Source organism: Scatophagus argus, chromosome 8 (genome assembly GCF_020382885.2).
Source record: "Scatophagus argus isolate fScaArg1 chromosome 8, fScaArg1.pri, whole genome shotgun sequence".
In the NCBI taxonomy this organism is placed as follows: Eukaryota; Metazoa; Chordata; class Actinopteri; family Scatophagidae; genus Scatophagus; species Scatophagus argus.
The window spans coordinates 1205440-1227271 of record NC_058500.1 but is presented as its reverse complement, the minus strand read 5'-3'; the positions used below and the strand labels follow the sequence as shown (position 1 = coordinate 1227271).

Genomic DNA, 21832 nt, shown 5'->3' with positions numbered 1-21832 from the left:
ATGTCTGATAGGTGGAGATGCTGGAGAGGAAGTACGGGGGCCAGTTTGTGTCCCGGCGGGCGGCGAGAACGATCCAGATGGCATTCAGGCAGTACCGCATGAACAAGAACTTCGAGAGGCTTCGCAGCTCCGCCTCTGAGAGCAGGATGACCCGCCGCATCATCCTGTCCAATATGAGGATGCAGGTATACACACACACACACACACACACACACACACACACACACACACAACAGAACGGACAAATGTTGATGTTTGTCTGTTTATCACTCGGTCCAGTACTCGTTCGATGAGCGCCAGCCGCAGGGTCAGGGGTCAGCAGGTCAGCAGGGGTCCGACGACACAGGAGAAATGGACGACTCCTTCTCCAAGCAGGTAAACACACATCTGTCACCTTGTCACTGACATCGACGAATCGCCATGTGATGTGCGTGTGCTTGCGTGGGCGGGGCACAGAAGACGCGAAAGGCCTCCAGGCGAACTCGTTTTACTGTGCATGTGTTTGTGTTGGACTGCAGGTCAAGTCTTTGGCTGACTCCATGGACGACTCGCTCACCTGCCATTCTGGTCGTGAAGACTCGCAGGAAGTGGGAGGAGAGGGCGAGGAGGACGACGAGGAGGATGAGGAGGAGGGAGATGAAGAAGAGGAAGAGGAGGAGGAAGATGAGGAGGAAGACGAGGATGAAGATTACAGAGCGTGTGCATGGCGTAGTGCCAACCCATCCTCCCGACGCTTGGCGGGAGGTGTGGGAGGAGGTGTCGCCATGCACGAGGACAGCACCGCCACCTCCTTCAGCGATGTCACCCTCTACATGGACGAGGGTTGTCTCCCTTCTTCGCCACTCTCCCGCCCGCCATCCTCACCGCTCTCCCGCCCCGCCTCCAGCTCCGACACAGAGTACTGGGGAGGAGGAGGAGGAGGAGGAGGAGGAGGAGGAGTTGGTGCAGGAGGGAGGGAGGACAGCAGAGAGACAGCGGGAGGCAGCATCGCCAGCCGCAGGAGCAGCACACCCTGCACAGAGTGTCGAGGGGAGTACAGAGGGAGGCCAGGAGGAGGGGGAGGAGGAGGAGGAGGACACCTCCCTGTCCTGACCATCGAACCACCCAGTGATAGCTCAGTGGACATGAGTGACAGGTCAGCACAGCCAATCAGAGAGCTTCTATTGAGACCACAGCTTGAGTTAACCCCAAACCAGCAGTGAGATGTGGCTGTTGGACAGATTTGCTTTATCAAAGATGCCAGCAAAACAACTCAGTACACAAAATAATCACAGCGGAGTCGCCAGAGAGGTCAGACCACCGTGTTTCTGTCTTTAAAACTCATGGTGACGACAGAACAAGTCGGCCACTGATTTAAAGCTACTCTAACTGCACACGTGCGCCGTGGTTACTTCCTGTGTAACTTCACCTCATCAGGAGGCTTTATTGTCATTAACTTTACTGTTCCTGTCTTCAGGTCGGAACGAGGCTCCATCGGGCGCCTGGCGTATGAACAGGAGCCGTCAGGAGTCGAGCGAGGAGGAGCAGAGAGGGAGAGAAGGACGGGAGGAGGAGGGGAAGGAGAGAGTGGCGAGGATGAGCGAGGCGGAGGGGGAGGGGGAGGAAGCAGCGAAGGCGACTCTCCACAGGGAACAATCAAACACAAACCAAACAGCCGCTCGGTCGCCACGGCGCAGGGACAGACCCGCAGCCCTGCCAACGTCCCCTTACCGATGCCGTCAGCCCGGACCCTGCCGTCACTCCCTCACCCACTCCAACACACCCACCCTCACCCGCCGCCCATCCCCCACCTACCCACCATCCTCCACCACCACCCGCAGTACAGCCAGCCACATGTCATGCACATGCACCACATGCACGGCGGGAGCCCTTACATTCAGCACCCTCACCACTTTGCCCAGCACCACTACCACCACCTGCACCACCAACACCACCACCACCTGCCCCACGCTTACCCAGAACCCCCTTCTTCTCCGCTGCCCTCCCCTGTGCCACCACTCACACCTCTCTCACCCCTGCCTCCGCCGCTCATGCCCTCACCGCTCTCCTCCTCCTCCTCTGCACTCCAAAACATAGAGGTGCAACAGCAGCACCACCCACACCACCCCCACCATCACCATCTGCTCTGCTCAGACGGAGATAACGAGAGCGTCAACTCCACCACCACCAACTCCAACGACGACACAACGGTCAACAACTGCAGCTCCGGCTCCTCGTCACGAGACAGCCTGCGGGAGCCAATCGGAGGAGCCACGCTGGGGAAACAGACCTATCAGAGAGAGAGCCGCCACAGCTGGGACTCACCCGCCTTTAACAACGATGTGGTGCAGCGGCGGCAGTACCGCATCGGACTCAACCTGTTCAACAAGTACGACGTTAGAATCCAAATGTCCTCTCGTTTAGGTTTTCACAGCTAAAACACATAATGTGGTTGTTACAAAGATGTTAAGATGTGTAATGATGTTTTGACTGGATCAGGACAAACGTGTTTCTCAACCACCGTGTGGCTGTACATTTGACTCCATGCTGAATATTTTAAGATGTGTGTGTGTGTTCTAACACAGCGTTCAGCACGTGTGTATTCATACGTAGAGCCGAACAGGAGCAGCTCACCATCCAGCTAGTCTGAGATGATCAAACTCTCAGAAGCCTTTGCTGGAGATGACACGAGGAAATGGAAGGACCAACTGACAGGCAGTGTTTTAAAAGAAAACTGTCTCGGCTACAGGAAGCCAGAGAAGGGGATCCAGTACCTGATCGAGAGGGGCTTCGTGTCGGACACACCGGTGGGCATCGCCAGGTTCATCCTGGAGAGGAAAGGACTGAGCAGGCAGATGATCGGAGAGTTCCTGGGCAGCCGGCAGCAGTTCAACAAGGATGTCCTCGAGTGAGAACACAACACTCAGCTGACGTTCGCTTTGTTTTCTTTGTTTCGTTTTCTTCCCATGATGCGGCATCTGTCTGTATCTGTCTGTAGCTGTGTTCTGGATGAGATGGATTTCTCAGGGATGGATCTAGACGATGCCCTAAGGAAGTTCCAGGCCCAGATCAAGGTTCAGGGTGAAGCTCAACGGGTGGAGCGACTGGTGGAGGCCTTCAGGTACGATGCTGCACCACAGGTCTGAATCCCGGAGGAGGACAGTCGGCGGTGATGTTTGGTTTCATACCTCTCTCTGTCTCTCTCCAGTCAGCGGTACTGCGTTTGCAACCCGGTGCTGATCCGGCAGTTTCAGAATCCAGACACCATCTTCATCCTGGCCTTCGCCATCATCCTCCTCAACACGGACATGTACAGCCCCAATGTCAAGCCAGAGAGGAAGATGAAGCTGGAGGACTTCATCAAAAACCTGCGGGGTCAGTCAATGGATCTTCTTCATCCACTAGTTGACTGGAAGAGACCAGAAATGCTCCTGATAGATTTTAAGAGGCTCAATTTTCTCTTCGTTTTCATCTCTTATATCAAATCAGCTTTATATCAAGCTGGAATAACTATTAAATAATAATTCATTAGCAATGTAGTGAAGTTAGCAGCAAAAACTTTATTGGTTCTTGGCAGTGGTGAAAATTAGCCAAATTTATTTACTCAGTTACCCTCAGTTTTGAGGTCCTTGTGCCTCACTTGAGTATTTCCACTTTATTTTACTCAGTTCAGAGGCAAAGGTTGCTCTTTTTACTCCATTTCTTTATTTGATAACTTTGTTTACTTTGCAGTACTGAGCCTTTAATTCAATTCACCAGCTAAAAGTGTGTTCGTTACTTCAGTGTTACTGAACCTGAGCCCGCGTGTTTCCGTCAGGTGTTGATAACGGTCAGGACATCCCCAGAGACCTGCTGGTGGCCATCTATGGGAGGATCCAGAAATGGGAGCTGAGGACCAACGACGACCACGTGTCTCAGGTCCAGGCAGTGGAGAGGATGGTGGTCGGCAAGAAGCCCGTAAGATCTCAACACATACCTTCACTTAAATCTTTTTGCCCCTCAAACCTGTGAACATACAAACTACATTCTTTGAGACTCTGGGAAACAGAGAATTTCTTTGGCAGAAAATTGCAGTATTAATTCTGGTGTCTTCCAGTAGTGATGCTGCCTTACGTTTTGCAACATCTAATAATAATAATGATAATACTGATAAGTAAAAATAGTCAATGTATGTGTGAAACAAAAACTCATTTTAGTTTTTGAATTACATGATGCTTGCTTTAAATCACCCAGCCTGAGCAAACGTGTGTGTGTGTGTGTGTGTGTGTTGCAGGTGCTGTCTCTGCCTCATCGCAGGCTGGTGTGCTGCTGCCAGCTGTTTGAGGTTCCAGATCCAAACAGAGGTCAGAGGAGCGGCGTCCACCAGCGAGAAGTCTTCCTGTTCAACGACCTGCTGATGGTGATCGATACACCCTTTGTGTCTGAGTGTGTGTGTGCGTGTTATTGTGTTGACGTGTCTGCACTAGAGGTGAATTTCATTGACATCAGCTCTGGATGGTAATTTAGTGTCATTCCACACAGACTTTTCCTCCACCGTGTCGGTATCTGCTCTCAGGCAGGATTTTCTCTCTCTTGAGATAAAGTCATTGTGCGTCACCAGAGCACCAGTTTATCCCATAATGCACTGGTCCTTCTCCAGAAACGTCTAAAACATCTGATATCCCGTTAGGAGTCTGAAGTAGGAAACCCAGGCATGATTTGTCTCCTGTTCTGCCCATGAAACTCAGGTTTTAGTCATTCCTGTTTGCAAGATTCCCACATTTTGAAGAACCATAGAAAGTCAGCTCTCCTTGGTGGTTCAGTTTTGGTTTTAGGGCACCTTCAGCATTTTGCTTCAGTCTTCAGTGCTGTCTCCATCAAACAAGGTGTGATATCAGCCCCTGCACAGATCAGGACCACGATAAACGTGCTCACAGTCCCTGCTGTGCTCTCAGTATGCATACTGACTCCATTCGAACAGAGAAAGTCACATCAAATGTGGTTCGATGTGCTGATGCTTGCAAATCAAAGTGAGTCTGTGCTGTTTATCAGTTGTGACGCAGCAGAGTTCTCACAGAAACAAAAGATTTACAGCCTGTCGTCTTGGTGCTCGCAACATGACGTGACTCTGACTCAGCTTTAATTCATTGTTTATTCAGCACTTTTAATTTATTTACATTATGAGAAAAAACAAAGACAACCGGAGGGAAAGACTCAAATGTCTCACTAAAGGATTTTAAATCCTCTCACGTCGAAATGAACAAAAGAAACCAGTGCAGACGAAGATTAGCATAATCAGACGCTCCCTCCTCCTCCTCCTCCTCCTCCCCTCAGGTGACAAAGATCTTCCAGAAGAAGAAGACCTCGGTGACGTACAGTTTCAGACAGTCTTTCCCTCTGTTGGACATGCAGGTCCACACCTTCCAGAATACCTGTAAGTACCTCTCATCTACCTGCTCCTTCCATCTGGCATCATATTTTTTACGTCTCTGTTGAAAAGACACGCATGCAAATCTGCACACACCGAACACACACTCTCGCATCAAGCTTCCATCTCCACGAAATCTAGAAGTAAATAGATGAACGAGGATCCAGCATGTATTTTATGCTCAGGTGTGGCTTCACCTTCTGCACATTCTGTCAGAAACAAACCTTTGACGACAGTAGTGACCAGCGAGGACAGACGTTAGAGTGAGCACGCTGGATGTAAAAATCAAACAAGATGGGTTTTTGTTCGTTTGTTACTTGATTTCTCTACTGCCTACTTTAGGTCATCAACTGAACTCACTCAGAGAGATCTGCCAAGACTCAGAAACCCCAGAAACTGATCTCTGCTCTTGTTCAGGTCTTACATACTCACAGCCAAATCACAGAAAATACAGTTTCTTTATGACGCTGTCAAACACAGACACGATCAGGCGAACTGCCAGCCATTTCCGGGGATCCTGTTTGTGAATGTTTGGAATAAATCGTTACTGAAGAAGGTTCAGGAGACTTGAATGTTGTACAAGCAATACAAGCGAGAACAATGTCGTCTAACAATCGTTCTCATTATCGATGAATCTGTCCGTCGTTTTCGTGGTTAATCGATAAATCATAACTTTTGAACTTTTGAAAAAATTCTCGTCTTTCAGGTTATGTTCTGGTGGGGGAATATTTAACTCTACTGGCCTATGAGATGTCCCACTCGTCCCAGATGAAGTTACTCTCTACTTGTCTGAATATGTGTGAGCGTTCTGTCAGGTTAGTCATGTGATATGATACGCTCAGGTTGCAACACGTCTTCCACATTGGCTTCTCCGGAGACGAAGACACTCCAGCCTTATGTGGGGCCTTATGTGGCTGAGCAGCCAGGCTGTGTCATATTACCTTCACACCTGTGACGCTCCTGTTGGTGATGACGTTTCAGGAGGCTGCAGTGGATTGTCTGTCCAGAGGCTGTGAAACCTTAACCATCATCCCTCAGCTTGGTCAACGAAATGACATTAGAATTTGCTCTTGAAGAAAATCCATGTGGAACAAAAATCTGAGATTCCGTCCCACTTGGAAATATTCTCAGCAATCTGGTAATTATCACTTGGCAAAACTTCCCCGTCCAGTTACTGAAATTATAAACGTTTTCTTTAAACGTAAGGCATCGTCAGTCCGCAGCAGTGCAGTCAGCGGAAGCATAGCGCAGGATTTCCTAAATATATGACGGTCAAAGTGAAAACAAGGCTGCTTTGCTGCATCTCTCAAAACATGACTCATTCAAGCGTCACATCTTTGAAAAATGATGTTAACACAATCACATCAAGAATCGTATGTGTGTGTGTGTGTGTGTGTGTGCGTGTGTGTGTGCGCGTGCATGTGTATGTGTGTGTGTGTGTGCATGTGTATGTGTGTGTGTGTGTGCGTGTGTGGGTGGATGAGTGTGTGTGGTTTCCAAGCTTCTATTTCAGCAGAGCAGAATTGGCTCGCAGTTCTGTGCAGCAGATTGGAGTTGGTGGCGTTTCAGATCTGCCTCAGCACCTGTTAAGAGGATGCCTCACTATGAAGAGTTCAGCTGCTCTCCACCATTTTCAAAAAGGCTGTACGTGATGTTTCCAAACTACTTGACAGCCAAATGAGAATGTTCCAGTGTTTTCACCTCTCACCTGGCTGCAGTGATGCAGGAGTGTGTGCCGGCACGTCCCAACAGTACCGTTGGGTCAGATTACAGGTGCAACGGAGAGCACATCTCCGATCACAGGAGTGGGGATGTCCGATTCCCACATGGCTACCTCATATGCAGCTACAGCCACCCAGGGACAGAGAAATAAATGCGATTGATGCAAATATACACGCTGCTTGAAGTAAACTTCACTATAAGCTCAGTGGAGAAACCAAAGTTTCCAAAGATATCAAATCTGTCAGGCCAAATTTTTGGGGAGATGAGATGGAAATGATTCCAAAGACATTTTGAACATTTCCCTTTCATGATGTTGATGGTGCAGGTCTGATTTTAATATTCCACTTAGGATAAACGCAATAAAAAAAAAATCTTGGTTAAAGGTGTGTTCATTAAAATAATTCTTGTAATTTTTGTGGATTCATGTATTGAGTCACATTACAAGGTGAACATTACACCATACAAGCTGTTGGTTAGTCGTTTTTCTTTGGCTGTCGTTGGCTGTTCTGGTTCTCCAGTTGGAGCTAAATGGGACTTGGCAGCCTGTGGTGATGACTGTGAGCGGGACAGATTGTCCCATATGATTCATCAGCACAACCTTAACATCGACTGTTGGTGTGTGTGAGTGTGTGTCAACAGGCACAAGTCTTTTCCCTCCTCAGCACTCAGTGATCCCGGGTCAGACTCCCACATCAACACACAGCTTTTTGGCCAAAATGAAAAGAGTTTTGCTGATTTTAATTTTTGGATTTGTGTTTTTGTCTGAGCTCAGGGAGAATGAAGCCAGCGGTAGTTGGGTTGTTTGGTTGCTGTCACTCAAACCCGACAGAACCACCACCACCTGATAGAACTGAGAGTTCAGCTACGTGCTGCAGTCTTGTTTGGTCCGTCACTTGGTCTCTAAAATATCTCAACAAGTGTTTGTAGAGATTTTGTGCAGACATTTGTGGTCTGGTGAATCTGGTGAATCCATGAGGTTGACATTTGTGGTTCTGAGAGAAATGTCTCAAGCCAATTTGAGACCAACATGCATGTCGCTGTCAAATCAAATGTTTATCGAATGTTAGCACATGACACACGCCGACCATGTTAACATCACCTGCTTTAAGTCAGTTTACATTGTCACCAGGAGTATGCTAGCATGCTGATGTTAGCATTTAGCTCAAAGCACAGCTATAATGGTAAAGCTTCACCAAGCTGCTGGCATGGTTCCAGACTGTTCGGCCCGGATCAGACAGAGTGTGCTTTGCAAAACTTGAGGTGTTTTGTTTTCTTTAATTATTGCTGCGCAACCAAACTTAAAGTAATGAAAACAATTGACCCAAAGCTTAGCACCAATTTGCCTCCAGGTCTGCAATTTCCTGTTCAAATCAATGTAGTTATGGTAGGTAAAGTCATAAAGCTCCAGCCTGAGTTTCTCCTCCATGATTGTTGTTTCAAAGCGACTGTGATGTCAACTTGTCAACTGTTGTCTCCAACACAGAAGGCCCCGCCTATAAAGTCATCCAGTTGGACAACAATGGTGGGAACTTTTTTGCTTGAGGTGCTCCTCCTAAACTCAAGGCACCCAAGGCACATTAGCAGAAATGAAGACGTCACTGACTGAAAACTGTCTTTAGTCTCGTTTATGTTTTTATGACAGGTGGATGGAAACATATATTTCATCTGCCGATGACTGATGTCAACCTGCTGGACAGAAAGCCAGTCGCTCATGTTGAGCAGCATATTTCTATTGACATGTCATCTCATCTGCATTTGACCCAAAATAACAAGCAAACCATTTCAGCTCTGAAGTGCACGTCATCACACTGAGGTCAGAGGCTCTTGGATCACAGTGGGTAGTTTGTGAGGTCCCAAAACCAGGAGCCCACTCTTGAGGATCGATAACTTGAACCAAAATGCGAGACCCCATAATGTAAGCCAATAGACTGTAGGGTGAAGACTTGGGTTGAATTTGGGTTAGAGGTGAGGTTAGGTCTACGATTACAGTGAGAGTGAATTGATGTCAATGTAAACATGCATGGGTGTGTGTGTGTGTCTCTTGTGTCTCCCCAGACTACCCTCACGGCATCAGACTAACATCAGCCAATCCCGGAGGAGAGAGGAAGGTGCTCATCATCTTCACGGCGCCAAGCCAGCAAGACAGAGCACGCTTCACCTCCGACCTACGAGAGAGCATCGCAGAGGTCCAGGACATGGAGAAGTACAGGGTCGAGTGTAAGTATTCCTACCGCAGTGTGGTAGGAGTATAGTCATAGTACCCATAGTAGTATTAGCAGCTGATAGCAGTGGGTAGTAATATTTTCAGTAGTAAAAGGAACAGAAGCAGCTGTAGTAATGTCACTTGTTTAATCAGTGGCATTCTGTCACTGGCAGTAGTTGAAGCAGTAGTCCTTTTAATAATATCAGCAGTAGTGCTTTACTGGAGTATTTCACATTTCTCTTACTTTACACTTCCTCATCACTACATTTTGGGGGTATATTTAAGTATCAGAGGACATCGACATGCAGGACAGTACTTCCATCTTCACTTCTGTCATATCATGGACAACTGTGTTTTAACGTTCACCTCCTGCTGCCTCCAGCTGAGCTCGAGAAGCAGAAGGGAGTGATGCGTCCTGGGGTGCTGACGGGCGGAGGAGCAGGAGGAGCGGGGACGCCAGGGACCAGTACTGGCGGCTGTTCCGTAAAGAGCGAGGTGGTGAACGGCACTCTGGGTAGGCCGAGCCTCGACGACACGTACGCCTCGGTGGATGGACTCAAACGCACGGCACTCAGCTCCTCACTGAGAGACCTCTCAGAAACAGGTGAGGACATGGTACCAGTACGCTTTCTGACACGTGTGTAGGCTACCTGTGCCCCTGTGAAATGACAAACATTTTACAGTTTCTATTTACTGCTGCAGTTTTATTTTATGTCTCACTGACTTAGAGCAAACCTGTATCTATGCTCTTATGCAACTGTATGTGACAATGATGACATCCAAAATGGTAATGTAATAAAATGGAAGTCTAATGTAGTGCTGTGCTTCTCTGTCTCCACCTACTGGCCAGCTTTAGAAACTACATGAAATATGCGAGGGGATTTCACCGTGGAAACCGCACTTTATGGATCAACAGCAGTTGATGTGGTTTTGATTTTAGATGAAAAGAAGAAGCTAATAACCTGTTGATACTGGTAGACAAAATGTTTAATGTTGTCGCAGGTTCTACTACCTCTGCGACGCCAAGTATTTAGTAACAAGAGCTGTCAAATAAATGTAGTGTTGTATGAAGAGGTAAACATGAAGTGGAGATCAAGTATAAAGTAGCAGAAAACTGAAATAAACCAGTGAAACTATAATATTCAATTTCAGTACTTTGGTAAATGTACCACAAAAGCTCTAACAGACAGTTCATCATTTTAGGAAGTATTCATCTCATGTCCGTCCATTTAGTACAGAGCTGGAGTCAGGGTGTAGTTAGCCTAGCTTAGCATAAAGATAAAGGAAAACAGCCAGTCTGGCTCTGTCCAGTGTTCAAAGATAAACCAACCAACATCTTGAGAGTTCACCAATTAAAATGCTATTTATCACAGGATAAAACATGTCCGAAGTATTTGTTGGTGAAGAAATTTTAACCCTGGTTCATTCTGATTGGGTAACAGGGAAGCGAGGTCGCAGGAACAGTGTGGGGTCATTGGACAGTACCATTGAAGTAAGTTTGATGTGGCGGGGAGAGCATGCACTGATGGTACCTCTCAGCATGCTGCTGCAGCGAATCGCCCTCATTTGTGTCTGCATGTTTGCCTGATTCATAAGAGCTGAACTAATGGTTCATCAGTCTTCCTCACCTGAAAGCCTTCAGCTTCGGAGGTTCCGAACAGTTCCGAAATGGCATGACAGTGTACACACAGAGATCGTGTAACGTGCAGCGAAGGTCATACGTGTGTGACGTAACCAGTTTTTAGCCAGGACGCTCCACATTTTTTCTGCATGCTGTCATGTTTGTGTCACTCTTCTTCTCATTTCCTGTTCGTCTGTCCTTTAATATGCCTGTTTAAACTGTTTAGCAAAAAATCACATTCACTGTTCAATGGAAACAGAAACTAGTAAGAGTAATTTTAGTTCTTCTTTCAAGCAGCTATTGATTCCTGTTCACGTGAGGTTAAAATCAAGTTGCAGAGTCTCACTTGTTGATTTGGATGGGATGTGACATTTTGGAGTTTATCTCCAACAGTATCTCTGTGAGGATATAATGATGTTTTGTTTTTTACGCTCCTCTTCTCGTCCTTCCTGTTCATAGGGTTCCATTATTAGCAGCCCTCGACCTCACCAGCAGCGCCCCCTGCCTGCTGGAGGTCTATCCTACAGCCCCATGATGGTCCCTTCATCTCCAGCAGCCTACCGGCCACACCGCCCTACTCAGAGCCCCGGTACAGGGGTGGGGGGTGGGCCGGGGCTCTGTCACAATCAGGGGGGGGCCACCACCTCCCCACCCATCAGCGGGGGAGGGGCTGGGGCCGGAGGAGGGATGGCAGGTGGGGTAGGTCCGACTGGCGGCCTGCTGGGGAATTTCTTCGGCAGTCGCAGAGGCAAAGTTCCTGGTCCCTTGACGATGACGTCGCCGACTCCGCAGGGTCCACCGAGTCCCCTGATGATATCATCACCCCCACACTACCCCGCCCCCGCGCCGCCCATCCCCCACCCATCCTCCCCTTCCCCATGCCCCTCCCCATCGCCCAACCTCGGTCAGTCGGACTCGGGAGGAGTTGGAGGGGCAGGAGGTACAGGAGGGGGACCATCCAAGCTTCAGGCTTTGCACGCCCAGTACTGCCACGGCAACAGCTCAGGAGGAGGAGTCAATGTTACTGGGCAGCAGCAACAGACACCACCCCCACCCTACCACCACCACCACCGCTACCACATGCAGAGCGTCCCACAGCACCACGCCCTGTCACACAGGTTCTCTACACCCCGACATCAGGGCCCAACCGGCTGCGTTCCTTCTCATACCCAGCAGCATCACAGAATGCAATATGGCGCCACCCAGCACCCTCGCTACAACTTGGGCTTCATCACACCCCCACCATTGTCCCCTCACTCCCCCATCACCCCCACTACCCCACAAGGACTCTACCACTCGCAACCTGCAGTGGGACGGCCAGGTGGAGGAGGCAAGCTCCCACTGACCATCTCGCACTCGCAGCCCCACCCCCACGCTCACACACACTCTCACAACCACGGCGTGCACACACACTCCCCGCTCAGCCCCTCCCCCTCCGCGTCCCCCTCAACCCACTTTATTTTCGCCACCCCACCACCCCAGACGCCGTCAGCACGCCTCGTCACCCAGACTACGCCACAGCCCTACGGACCCCAGTACCCACCTCTCACTTCCATCCCACCGCCCCCTCCACACTCCCCCCTACCTCCCCCATCGACCGGCCCACTCTCTCTGCATCCAGGAGCAGGGGGAGGGCAAGGGGGAGGACCCAAATCGAAACCTGTCAGCAGGATCAGCACGGTCGTGTGAGGAGGCAGAAACTTAGGACGATAGTGTGGCACCCCCCAGTGAGCCACCGGGCGGCAGCAGTGAGAGGGAGCAGAAGAGGAAGGGGGAGAGGAAGAGGGCAAATGCAGGTGTATCAAAATGGCCACCTGGCTAGAAGGAGAGTACTGAGAGCAGGGAAGAGGAAATTACTCAGCCTGTGTTATTTTCACATCCACTTCCCCCACAAGTAGAAAGACTCTCACAGATGCTGTGCCAAAAGATGTTTGTTGGGTACCCTGCATCCTGTCGCCCCGCCATCTTGGTGAAAATCTCCTCATCTTCCTTTTGCAGTGCCCTTCAGAGGCAGCCTGCGGACATTGGTGTAGTTCTTCATTGACAGATGAAGTGTTTGTGTCATATTGTCAGTAAGATTTTGTGTAGTGGACAAACAGTTCAGGACCAGCCAAGGAGGGAACAGTGCCTGAGAAATGCAAAAGGGTTAGCGCTTGATGCTAACACTATGTACAGTGTTGGTTGATGGGACAGTTCATGTTTATAGGAAGCCTAATAACGCAATGAGTCATTTTACTATAGTCCAAAAATCCCACTGGTCTTGCACCACTTTGTTTTTTGCACAAAAAGCACTTGTGCTATTGTTATGGTTATTGACATATTACAAGCCATGAAGTGTTAACTGAGAAGCAGAAGTGGTCAGCATTAATATGGTTCAGTTTGTGTCTTAGTGAGACCTGTGCCATAGCTAGTAAGTGTCCATGTGTCTACGGTTAAAATCCTATATACAGGGGGAGGGATTTGTTGTTATTTAAAGCCCAGTCCAGCATTTATTTGACCATAAAAAGTGCATTAGTGAAGGTTGCTGAAGACTTCACTTTCTAAATGGATGATAAACTTTTTTTAAAAAACTTGAAATAAGCCATTGTAATAAGAAAAACTACAGGTGTCTTTTTACCTTTGTGTTTTGCAAAAATTGCTAAAAGCCTTTAGCGTTTGTGGATTACAGGGTTTCAGCAGGGGGTGCTACATTACTGTTTTGGATTGACTTAAAAATTGGGAGTGGTTTGCATTTGACATTGTAATTTCCCCAATTATTTTTTATGCTCACAAACCTGAACTTGTAAGAAATTTTAATATTTGTCAACCGTATTTCATGCTCCATCTTATACATGACCCCCTATGTTGCCAGAGAAGGAGATTATAATTGAAGGTGCCAAACAGGGTGCAGTCTGGGGAACAGAGTCTTATGTTTTACTGGCTTGTCTGCTTTTGATGAAGCCGGGGAGCTACATTACATAAATATAGCGATGATAAAAGTTTTGTCAGCCTACATTAAACAGGATCTTTTTCTAATGTAAGTAGGTATGTTACTGGAAAATGTTTCAAATGCAACTGGGTGAGAAATTAAAATTAAACAGTTTCATGTCAGAAAAACAAAAACAAAATTGTATAACCACCTCATGTGGGTGTTTAGCTGATGGAAGTCTTTAACTGTTTAAAGCTTCTGTACTTTGACCCTACGCACTAGGGAGCAGTGTCACATCTGCTGAACCAAAATGTTCAGAAGAGAAAAATGAAAGTCTTATTAATTTCAAGATTGATATGATATGATGATTGTGGTTGCTAGTAATTCTTTATGCCAGTTCTTTTAAATTACCAGCAATCAGTTTCTCATTATTATTTTAGGACCATTAGCCCAAGATAAAGGTTTAATATCTCAAGCCCACAGTGTCATTATCTTAGGATTTTGGTTATAATGGTGTGAGCTGCTGCCATTAGTTGATTAACCAATTAGTTAAAAAAATAAATTGTTTCCAGCTATTTTGACAATTCATTAATCACTTCCGTCGTGTCCCAAGCGAAAATGTCAAACATCTGCTGGTCCCAACTTCTTCTTTGTCATTTCTGACAGCAAATGATGATTTTTTGAGGGGTCAGGCTGTTGGTTGGACAAAATAAGCAATCTGAAGACATTAATTAAGGAATGAACATGTTTCACAATTTTTTTGGACATTATTTAAACTTAAGAGTTAATTTTTAGCTTAACCGATGATGAAAATAATTCAGAACCTTTAAGTAAAGATGTCTGTATGAGAGACCCTGAGTTATGTATGTCATGATAATCACAAAACTCAACAACCTTGTCTCTGGCTATTGAAAAATAATAATTTCCCACCCAGTCTAGACTATGTTAATTTCTCTCAATGGGATGTGGAATCGTGAACACAGTTTACTATTTACTGGTATTGCAAAATGAAGAATAAGGTGCCTTCGGATGATTCCAAGAAATAATGTTAGCGGCACGTCACCCTGAAAGACAGTTCAGCAGCTAAATCAGTAATACTCTGATTGATTGTATCCATCAAGCCATTTACTGCATTTTTAAAATATGGCTGAAGGATTGAGCCCTTCATCTCCCTCATCATCCAACAAAGACACTAAGGAACCTGAAAACTGGACCTAATTGTATGTTGAAGGACTTCCACAGGACTGGAGTGCAAAACATGTTTCACCATCACACAGCACGAAGTGAAATATTCTTGAACAAACGCATTTTTATGTGTTATTTTTGCACTTTGTGTTGAACCCACCACACCAGTATTAAAGGGTATTTCATCTCTCTCTCTGCATAACATTGAGATCATCGGGAGTCCGGAAGCCCATAATGGCTGGTAGAAAACTCTTTAACAATTTGAAGAATTTTATCAGCCATTAAACCTCATATAAGTCTTTACCAGCATTTAACTGGTGGATGATGGGAAATTCCTCTGATGTTCTGAATGCATAGGTTAATGACACATTTTAGTTTCCTGTAGATATTAACTGTACAGTGTGTTCTATTTTCAAAGGGGCCAACAGCATCGATCTGTAACTAAGGTTCAGAACTGCTTGAATTAATAAAATGTTTGCTCTAACAACCAAACGTTCTTCGGGCTGTTTGAGCAACTTAAGGTTCTTCACAAACAATAACGAAACAATGTTTTTTGTAGAAACCTTTTGTGGTTCAGGTTTTCAGAAACACCGTCATGGATTACAGTTAGTTGACGGAGTTCCCCAGGGAACCATTTTGGATCCCCTGTTGTTTTCAACCTGAAGAACCCCTTTGAATTTTAAGAGTGTACTGCTAATATTATTATCAATATTGTTGCGTGACAAGCTTCTGCTAACATAATGTACTCCTTGGGCTGTTGTATATTTAGCATTTCTAATTTTGTTATGTGCTTACGAGTGTGAGTGTGTTTTTTTTTTTTTTCCTTTTCTTATTTGGGCATCTTATGAAAGTACTTAAAAACTTCTTAAGTTTTAATATGTTGACAACAAAACCAAGAATTTTCTGGCTATCATACAACTGATGTTCTAGCATTTTAATGCAGACTATGATAATTACGTTCATCTCTGCATGCCTACGCAAACACACACCTGTGCGCACCTCTGAATCATTGCAAAGCCTCTCATCAACCTTTTAATAGAAATGCGCATCACTTGTGCTACTAAACAACCTTTTAAGACCATACAAATTAATAATAGGTTCTAAGCTGCTAGGAGTTCTGGGCCATTGGGTCTAACACATGTTTCTCCAATCATTTACAGAAACATTTTGCAGGGGCCATACAGTAACACCGGGCTAAAACACACAGCTCTTGAGGAGCATCGCCTCAAACCTACCTCGTCAGGGACTACACAACATTTTGCCCTGTTCCACTTCGTGCCCGAGTTGAATCAAAGGCATCCTCACATTAGTTCCCACTCCAAAGCTCCATGCCGATGCTTTTGCATATCGTAAGCTATCGCCTACAAGTTGTATGTGCTTCACATTACTGCCATCCCTTTTTACAAGTCATCCTTCAGTTTTTAGATTTGTTTCCTTCCTTCCTTCCTTCCTTACGCTGGGCAGGCTTTGGTTTCAGTGTCAATCCTGCAGAGACTTGACATAATCCACCACTGTTTATTAGGGGTACGAGCACCAACATTGTTGGAAGTGTATTTCTTTTGCTGGTTCTTTACTCTCCTTTTTTGGTCCTCGTGGAGCAGATTCTTACAGAGTTTGACTGCAGGAGGATGTCTGACGCTTTCCAAGTGTACAAATTGGGCCATGATGTCCTTGTGAGTCATACCAACTTTGGTTTTGAGTTGTGTTGTATTCCTGTATCCCAGTGTATACATTTAGAGATCTAGTTATGTGTTGTTTTTTGGCCATGTTTTGATCAAAAATTCTTTGGAATTCATCAGTCGAACACAGGACTATGTACTATGTAAATGCTCAAAAAAACCCTCACCGTTCACTGGAATAAACAAAAATGAGTGGCTGCCCGGAAGGTAGGAAATCAGTCTAAAATGTACTGCATGGTTTGTAGAAGTAATGTAGAGCATATGCAATTTAAGAACATGCAAAAACCCAGGTGTGGTCCTTCAAGTCCTCTATTTGAAACTGTTTTTCTCTGCCCAGGTCTGTTTGCATGTGGTATGTGGTATTTATTACAGTATCTGCACTGAATGAAACTGTATTATAAACACGAATGTACATAACCATCGTTATATGAAAAATAACAATGTGAGTGCGCTTTATTTCTGGCTGAGTTTACACCAGGAGTGGAAGACCTGGTTTTTTACCCCAGTAAAAAAACATCTGGTCCGACTGCTGCATGCAAAGCAGGGAACATTAAAAAAAATAAAGAAGTTCAGATCTGGTTCCAATGAAGTTAAAAATGTTGGATTCTTATGCACCTGTGTAAAGGCAGTCTGTGTTTTGTGTATCTATTCAAGGGAAATGAATCGGGGGTCTGAATTGTTGGTACCGACACAACAGACTGCTTCATGGAGAAAAACAATATTTCTTGTTCATAATGTAGAGCAAAGAGAGACTGCAATAGTCCTTGTAAAATTGTACGAGTACAGTGTCAAATATGTGTTAACAGAGACAGCATTATTTTAAAAATTATGTATGGAAGATTTTAGCTGTGTATATAAATATATATTACTTGTACTTTGTTTTTGAAATTGCAGAGATATGAAAAAAGTGGAAATATTTATTGCGCTAAAGATATAAAAAAAGTCTGTTCATGTTGATGGAAGATGTGTCTGTTTTGTTTGGGTGACATTAATCTCACGCATGTACACGCACACTAACAGTAGAGGAGAGCAGGGGCAGTTTTAAAGACCAGATTTAATTCAGTTCACTTCACTTTGTTTATATAACGCCAGTTCACAACAAAAGTTTTCTCATGACGCTTTCCAAATGGAGCAGAACAAAATCTTTGATTAAGTATTGTAATACAGAGAGCCCAACATTCCCCGTGAACAAGCGCTTGGCGACAGTGGCGAGGAAAAACTGCCTTTTAGAAGGCAGAAACCTCGGAGCAGACCCCGGGTCTAGGTGGGCGGCCATCTGCCTTGACCGGTTGGGTTGAGTGAGAGAGAGAGAGAGAGAGAGAGAGAGAGAGAGAGAGAGAGAGAGAGAGAGAGAGAGAGAGAGAGAGAAGGGTAGGGGGTGAGAGAACCAGCACACAAACAGAGATGTGTAGCAACTGCAATAATCCCAGAAGTAATGGAACTGTAGATAATGATAATGATGAAGTATACAGAAGGTATTATAGTGATTATGATAACAATAGTAGTAACAACAACAACAACACAAGAGAAGCTCAGTGCATAATGGGAGATTTTTTGCACCATAAAATTACATTTTGAGGCTACAGTTCCATAAGCTCCCATTCATTTTGGACTACCTCATGAGTGCCCCCTACATACCCCGAAGTGTAAGAGAGTGGAAGTGACAGAGATAAATAAGAACACAGCAAAATAACTTATATTTACAGAAAATGATGTGCAATCACGTACAATCCTCGTGCTATATCGTTAATTAACAACAAAACACGGCCCGATACAGTAACGTATCATATCAGCTGTTATCAGATCTGTTATGGGCTGGACAGTCGATGATTTCAGGTGGGACACACTGACACCTGCTGGCATTCTGATGAAGAAGAAGAAGAAGAATCAACTTTTATTGGCAGTATATATATTTTTACATACACACATACTGAATTTTACTACTGCATTTATCCCATCCTTAGCTGAACACACACATGCAACACCCGGCAAATTACATGCAGTGAAACACACACAGGAGCAGTGGGCAGCATCAAGCGCCCGGGGAGCATATTGGGGGGTTAAGTGCTTTGCTCAAGGGCACATCAGCAGGCTAATGAAGGGGGGGGGGGGGGCATTTTTATCGCATTAATCACTCCACCACACCACGAACCGGTGACCCTCCGATCACAAGCCGCTTCTCCAACCTCTAGGCCATGGCTGCCATCCATGAACAAGGCTCTCATGGATGCAGAAGTACGTTATACGTTGTATGCTAAATGAATTCACCATCACGATCTTCACCATCATTCATTTCGTGCTGTTGAAACATCAATCCAGTGTGCGGACACCCCAACCTTTCATCTCACACTCGCTCTTTCCTTCAGTTAATCCATTATCCCATACCTGGCCTTATGAGTAGGTGTGACATGTTCTGTGTTTAGATGTTTCCTGGTGAAGAAGGTGCTTCAGGTTGAAGTCATCTGCTGACAACTGATCGAGACCCTAGTTCCCACCAGTGAGAGCGCAGAAGTCTTAATGGGACGTAACCCTTTGGCACAAATGCACGCGCACAAACATGAAAATGTATCCAGGTGGAGAAAATGCGACTATAGCTCTTAGTCCTGCGTTGGGTAACGCAGGACTAAGAGCTCTTAGTCCTGCGTTGGGTAACGTATTGCGTATTGCGTCACTTCCTGTTCTCGCACTACTCATTCACTTGCTAGCGTTTGGTGTTCGGTGGTATTGGTGTACTTGAGTCGACATATTTTGTGTTAGCTTTTACTGTGGTTGGTTCTTACAAATAAGTACACAAGCACTTTAGGAAAAGTTTATTAACCGCACGATCATCTAGATTCTTTCCTTTTCCGATCCCCGTCCTGTTTGTCGTTAGGCTTAGCTTAGTGCTAACATGGCTTCTTCCACTCACTCTCCCTCTGCCTCTCCCTCTCCCGTCTTCTGTAAGGTGTGTGAAATGTTTAGCTATTCCTCTGCCTCCTTTAGTGAGAGTGAGATGTGTAGAAAGTGTAGCTTATTCATAGCCTTGGAGGCGAGGCTAAGTGAGTTAGAGGCCCGGCTTCGTACTGTAGATCACAGTCCATTAGTCCCGACAGCTAGCCAGCAGCAGTTAGCCTGTGCGGACCGGCCTATTTTAGCTACTTTAGCTGATGTCAGCCGCCCCCCGGCAGCCCCCGAGCAGCCGGGAAGTCAGGGAGGTTGGGTGGCGGTTCGAAAGAAGCGTAGTCCAAAACAAAGACCCGTGGTTCACCACCAACCGCTTCATGTGTCTAACCGCTTTTCCCCACTCAGCGACACACCCGCTGAGAAACCGACCCTGGTTATTGGCGATTCTGTTTTGCGATATGTGAAGCCGACACCAGCGACCATAGTCAAATGCATCCCGGGGGCCAGAGCGGGCGACATAGAGGGCAATTTAAAGCTGCTGGCGAGAGATAAGAGTAAATATGGTAAGATTATAATTCACGTCGGCGCTAATGACACTCGACTACGCCAGTCGGAGGTCACCAAAGTCAATATTGAGTCGGTGTGTAATTTGGCAAAAACCATGTCGGACTCCGTAGTATTCTCTGGTCCCCTCCCGAATCTGACCAGCGATGATATGTTTAGCCGCATGTCATCGCTCCGTCGCTGGCTGTCACGGTGGTGTCCAGAAAACAACGTGGCCTTTATAGATAACTGGGAGACTTTCTGGGGAAAACCTGGCCTCATTAGCAGAGACGGCGTTCATCCCACTTGGGGTGGTGCGGCTCTTATTTCTACCAATATGGCCAAGTTTATTAGACAACCAACACCCTGACAACCCAGGGTCGAGGCCAGGAAGCAGAGTCGCTGTCTTACACACTTCTCTGCTGCTTCTGTAGGACTGCCGCCCTCCGTTAAAATTAGAATAAATAAAAATATAAATTCACACAGTAATACTAAGATTAATAATCCCATAGAAATAGTGTCAGTGCCTCGTCCTCCCATAGTCCAACCAGCACAAAATTTAAGAAGTGTTAATCATAATAACCTCATAAAAATACAAACTAGCAAATATTTAGAGCCAAAAAATAGGACAGTCAGATGTGGATTGTTAAATATACGATCCCTCCACTCTAAATCCCTCCTAGTCAGTGATCTAATTATTGATCATCAGTCTGATATATTCTGCCTCACTGAGACTTGGTTACGGGATGAAGAATATGTTAGTTTAAATGAATCAACTCCATCTGGTTATATTAACTATCATGTTCCTCGAGGCACAGGCCGAGGAGGAGGAGTGGCAGCAATCTACCACTCCAGTCTTCAGATTAACCCCAAACCTAAATCCATCTATAGCTCATTTGAGAGTCTCACTCTCAGCCTGTCTCACCAAAACTGGAAGTCAGAAAAGCCAGTTTTATTAGTTGTTGTGTATCGCCCACCTGCTGCTGCTTACTCAGAGTTCCTGTCTGAGTTTTCTGACTTCTTATTTAGTTTAGTGCTCAGCACAGATAAAGTCATTATAGCAGGTGACTTCAACATTCATATGGATGTTGACTCTGACAGTCTTAAGACAGCCTTTAGTTCACTCTTAGATTCAATAGGTTTCCTTCAGAGAGTGAATGAACCAACACACTGCCACAATCACACACTCGATCTGGTTCTCACCTATGGCCTAGAAACTAAGAACCTGTCAGTTGCCCCTCAAAACCCTCTCCTTTCAGACCATTCGCTTGTAGTTTTTGAACTAACTCTAGAAGACTTTACAGCACACAACAAAAAGGTCTATTACACCAGATGCCTCTCTGAAGATAGTGTAGACAGATTTAGGGATGCAATCCCATCACAGCTCCCCTCAGCTCCATGTACCAGTACAACAGACCGTACTGATTTAAACGTTACTCCTGCAGTAATTGATTCCTTTGTCAACAACACTGCAGCCACGTTGCACACAGTTTTAGATATGGTTGCCCCACTGAGAAAGAAGGTTAGAAATCATAGGAGGCTAGCTCCTTGGTATAATTCAAATTTACGAAAACTTAAACAAACATCAAGACGGATGGAGAGGAAGTGGTACTCCACCAAATCAGCTGAATCCCAGAGAGCCTGGAAAGATAGTCTATTGACATACAAAAAGGCCCTTCGTGAAGCCAGAACTGCCTATTAT

At 45.8% G+C, this 21832-nt stretch overlaps 1 protein-coding gene across 3 annotated transcripts in view; it reads left to right on the top strand.

Moving 5' to 3' along the window:
• Nucleotides 1-17660, top strand: part of LOC124063021 (IQ motif and SEC7 domain-containing protein 1-like) — a 90888-nt gene extending 73228 nt beyond the window's left edge. For 2 of the 3 annotated variants that reach the window (XM_046396218.1, XM_046396219.1), the window contains exons 4-17: nt 12-185; nt 280-375; nt 519-1135; nt 1457-2368; nt 2729-2887; nt 2978-3100; nt 3188-3354; nt 3797-3936; nt 4253-4378; nt 5293-5392; nt 9164-9325; nt 9694-9915; nt 10754-10803; nt 11392-17660. In XM_046396218.1, coding sequence (XP_046252174.1) covers nt 12-185; nt 280-375; nt 519-1135; nt 1457-2368; nt 2729-2887; nt 2978-3100; nt 3188-3354; nt 3797-3936; nt 4253-4378; nt 5293-5392; nt 9164-9325; nt 9694-9915; nt 10754-10803; nt 11392-12621 — 4278 coding nt within the window. In that variant the 3' untranslated portion in view covers nt 12622-17660. The remainder of the gene's footprint in view (nt 1-11; nt 186-279; nt 376-518; nt 1136-1456; nt 2369-2728; nt 2888-2977; nt 3101-3187; nt 3355-3796; nt 3937-4252; nt 4379-5292; nt 5393-9163; nt 9326-9693; nt 9916-10753; nt 10804-11391) is intronic. The other variant, XM_046396220.1, reaches the window with a different exon arrangement.
• The last annotated feature ends 4172 nt before the right edge of the window (nt 17661-21832 follow it).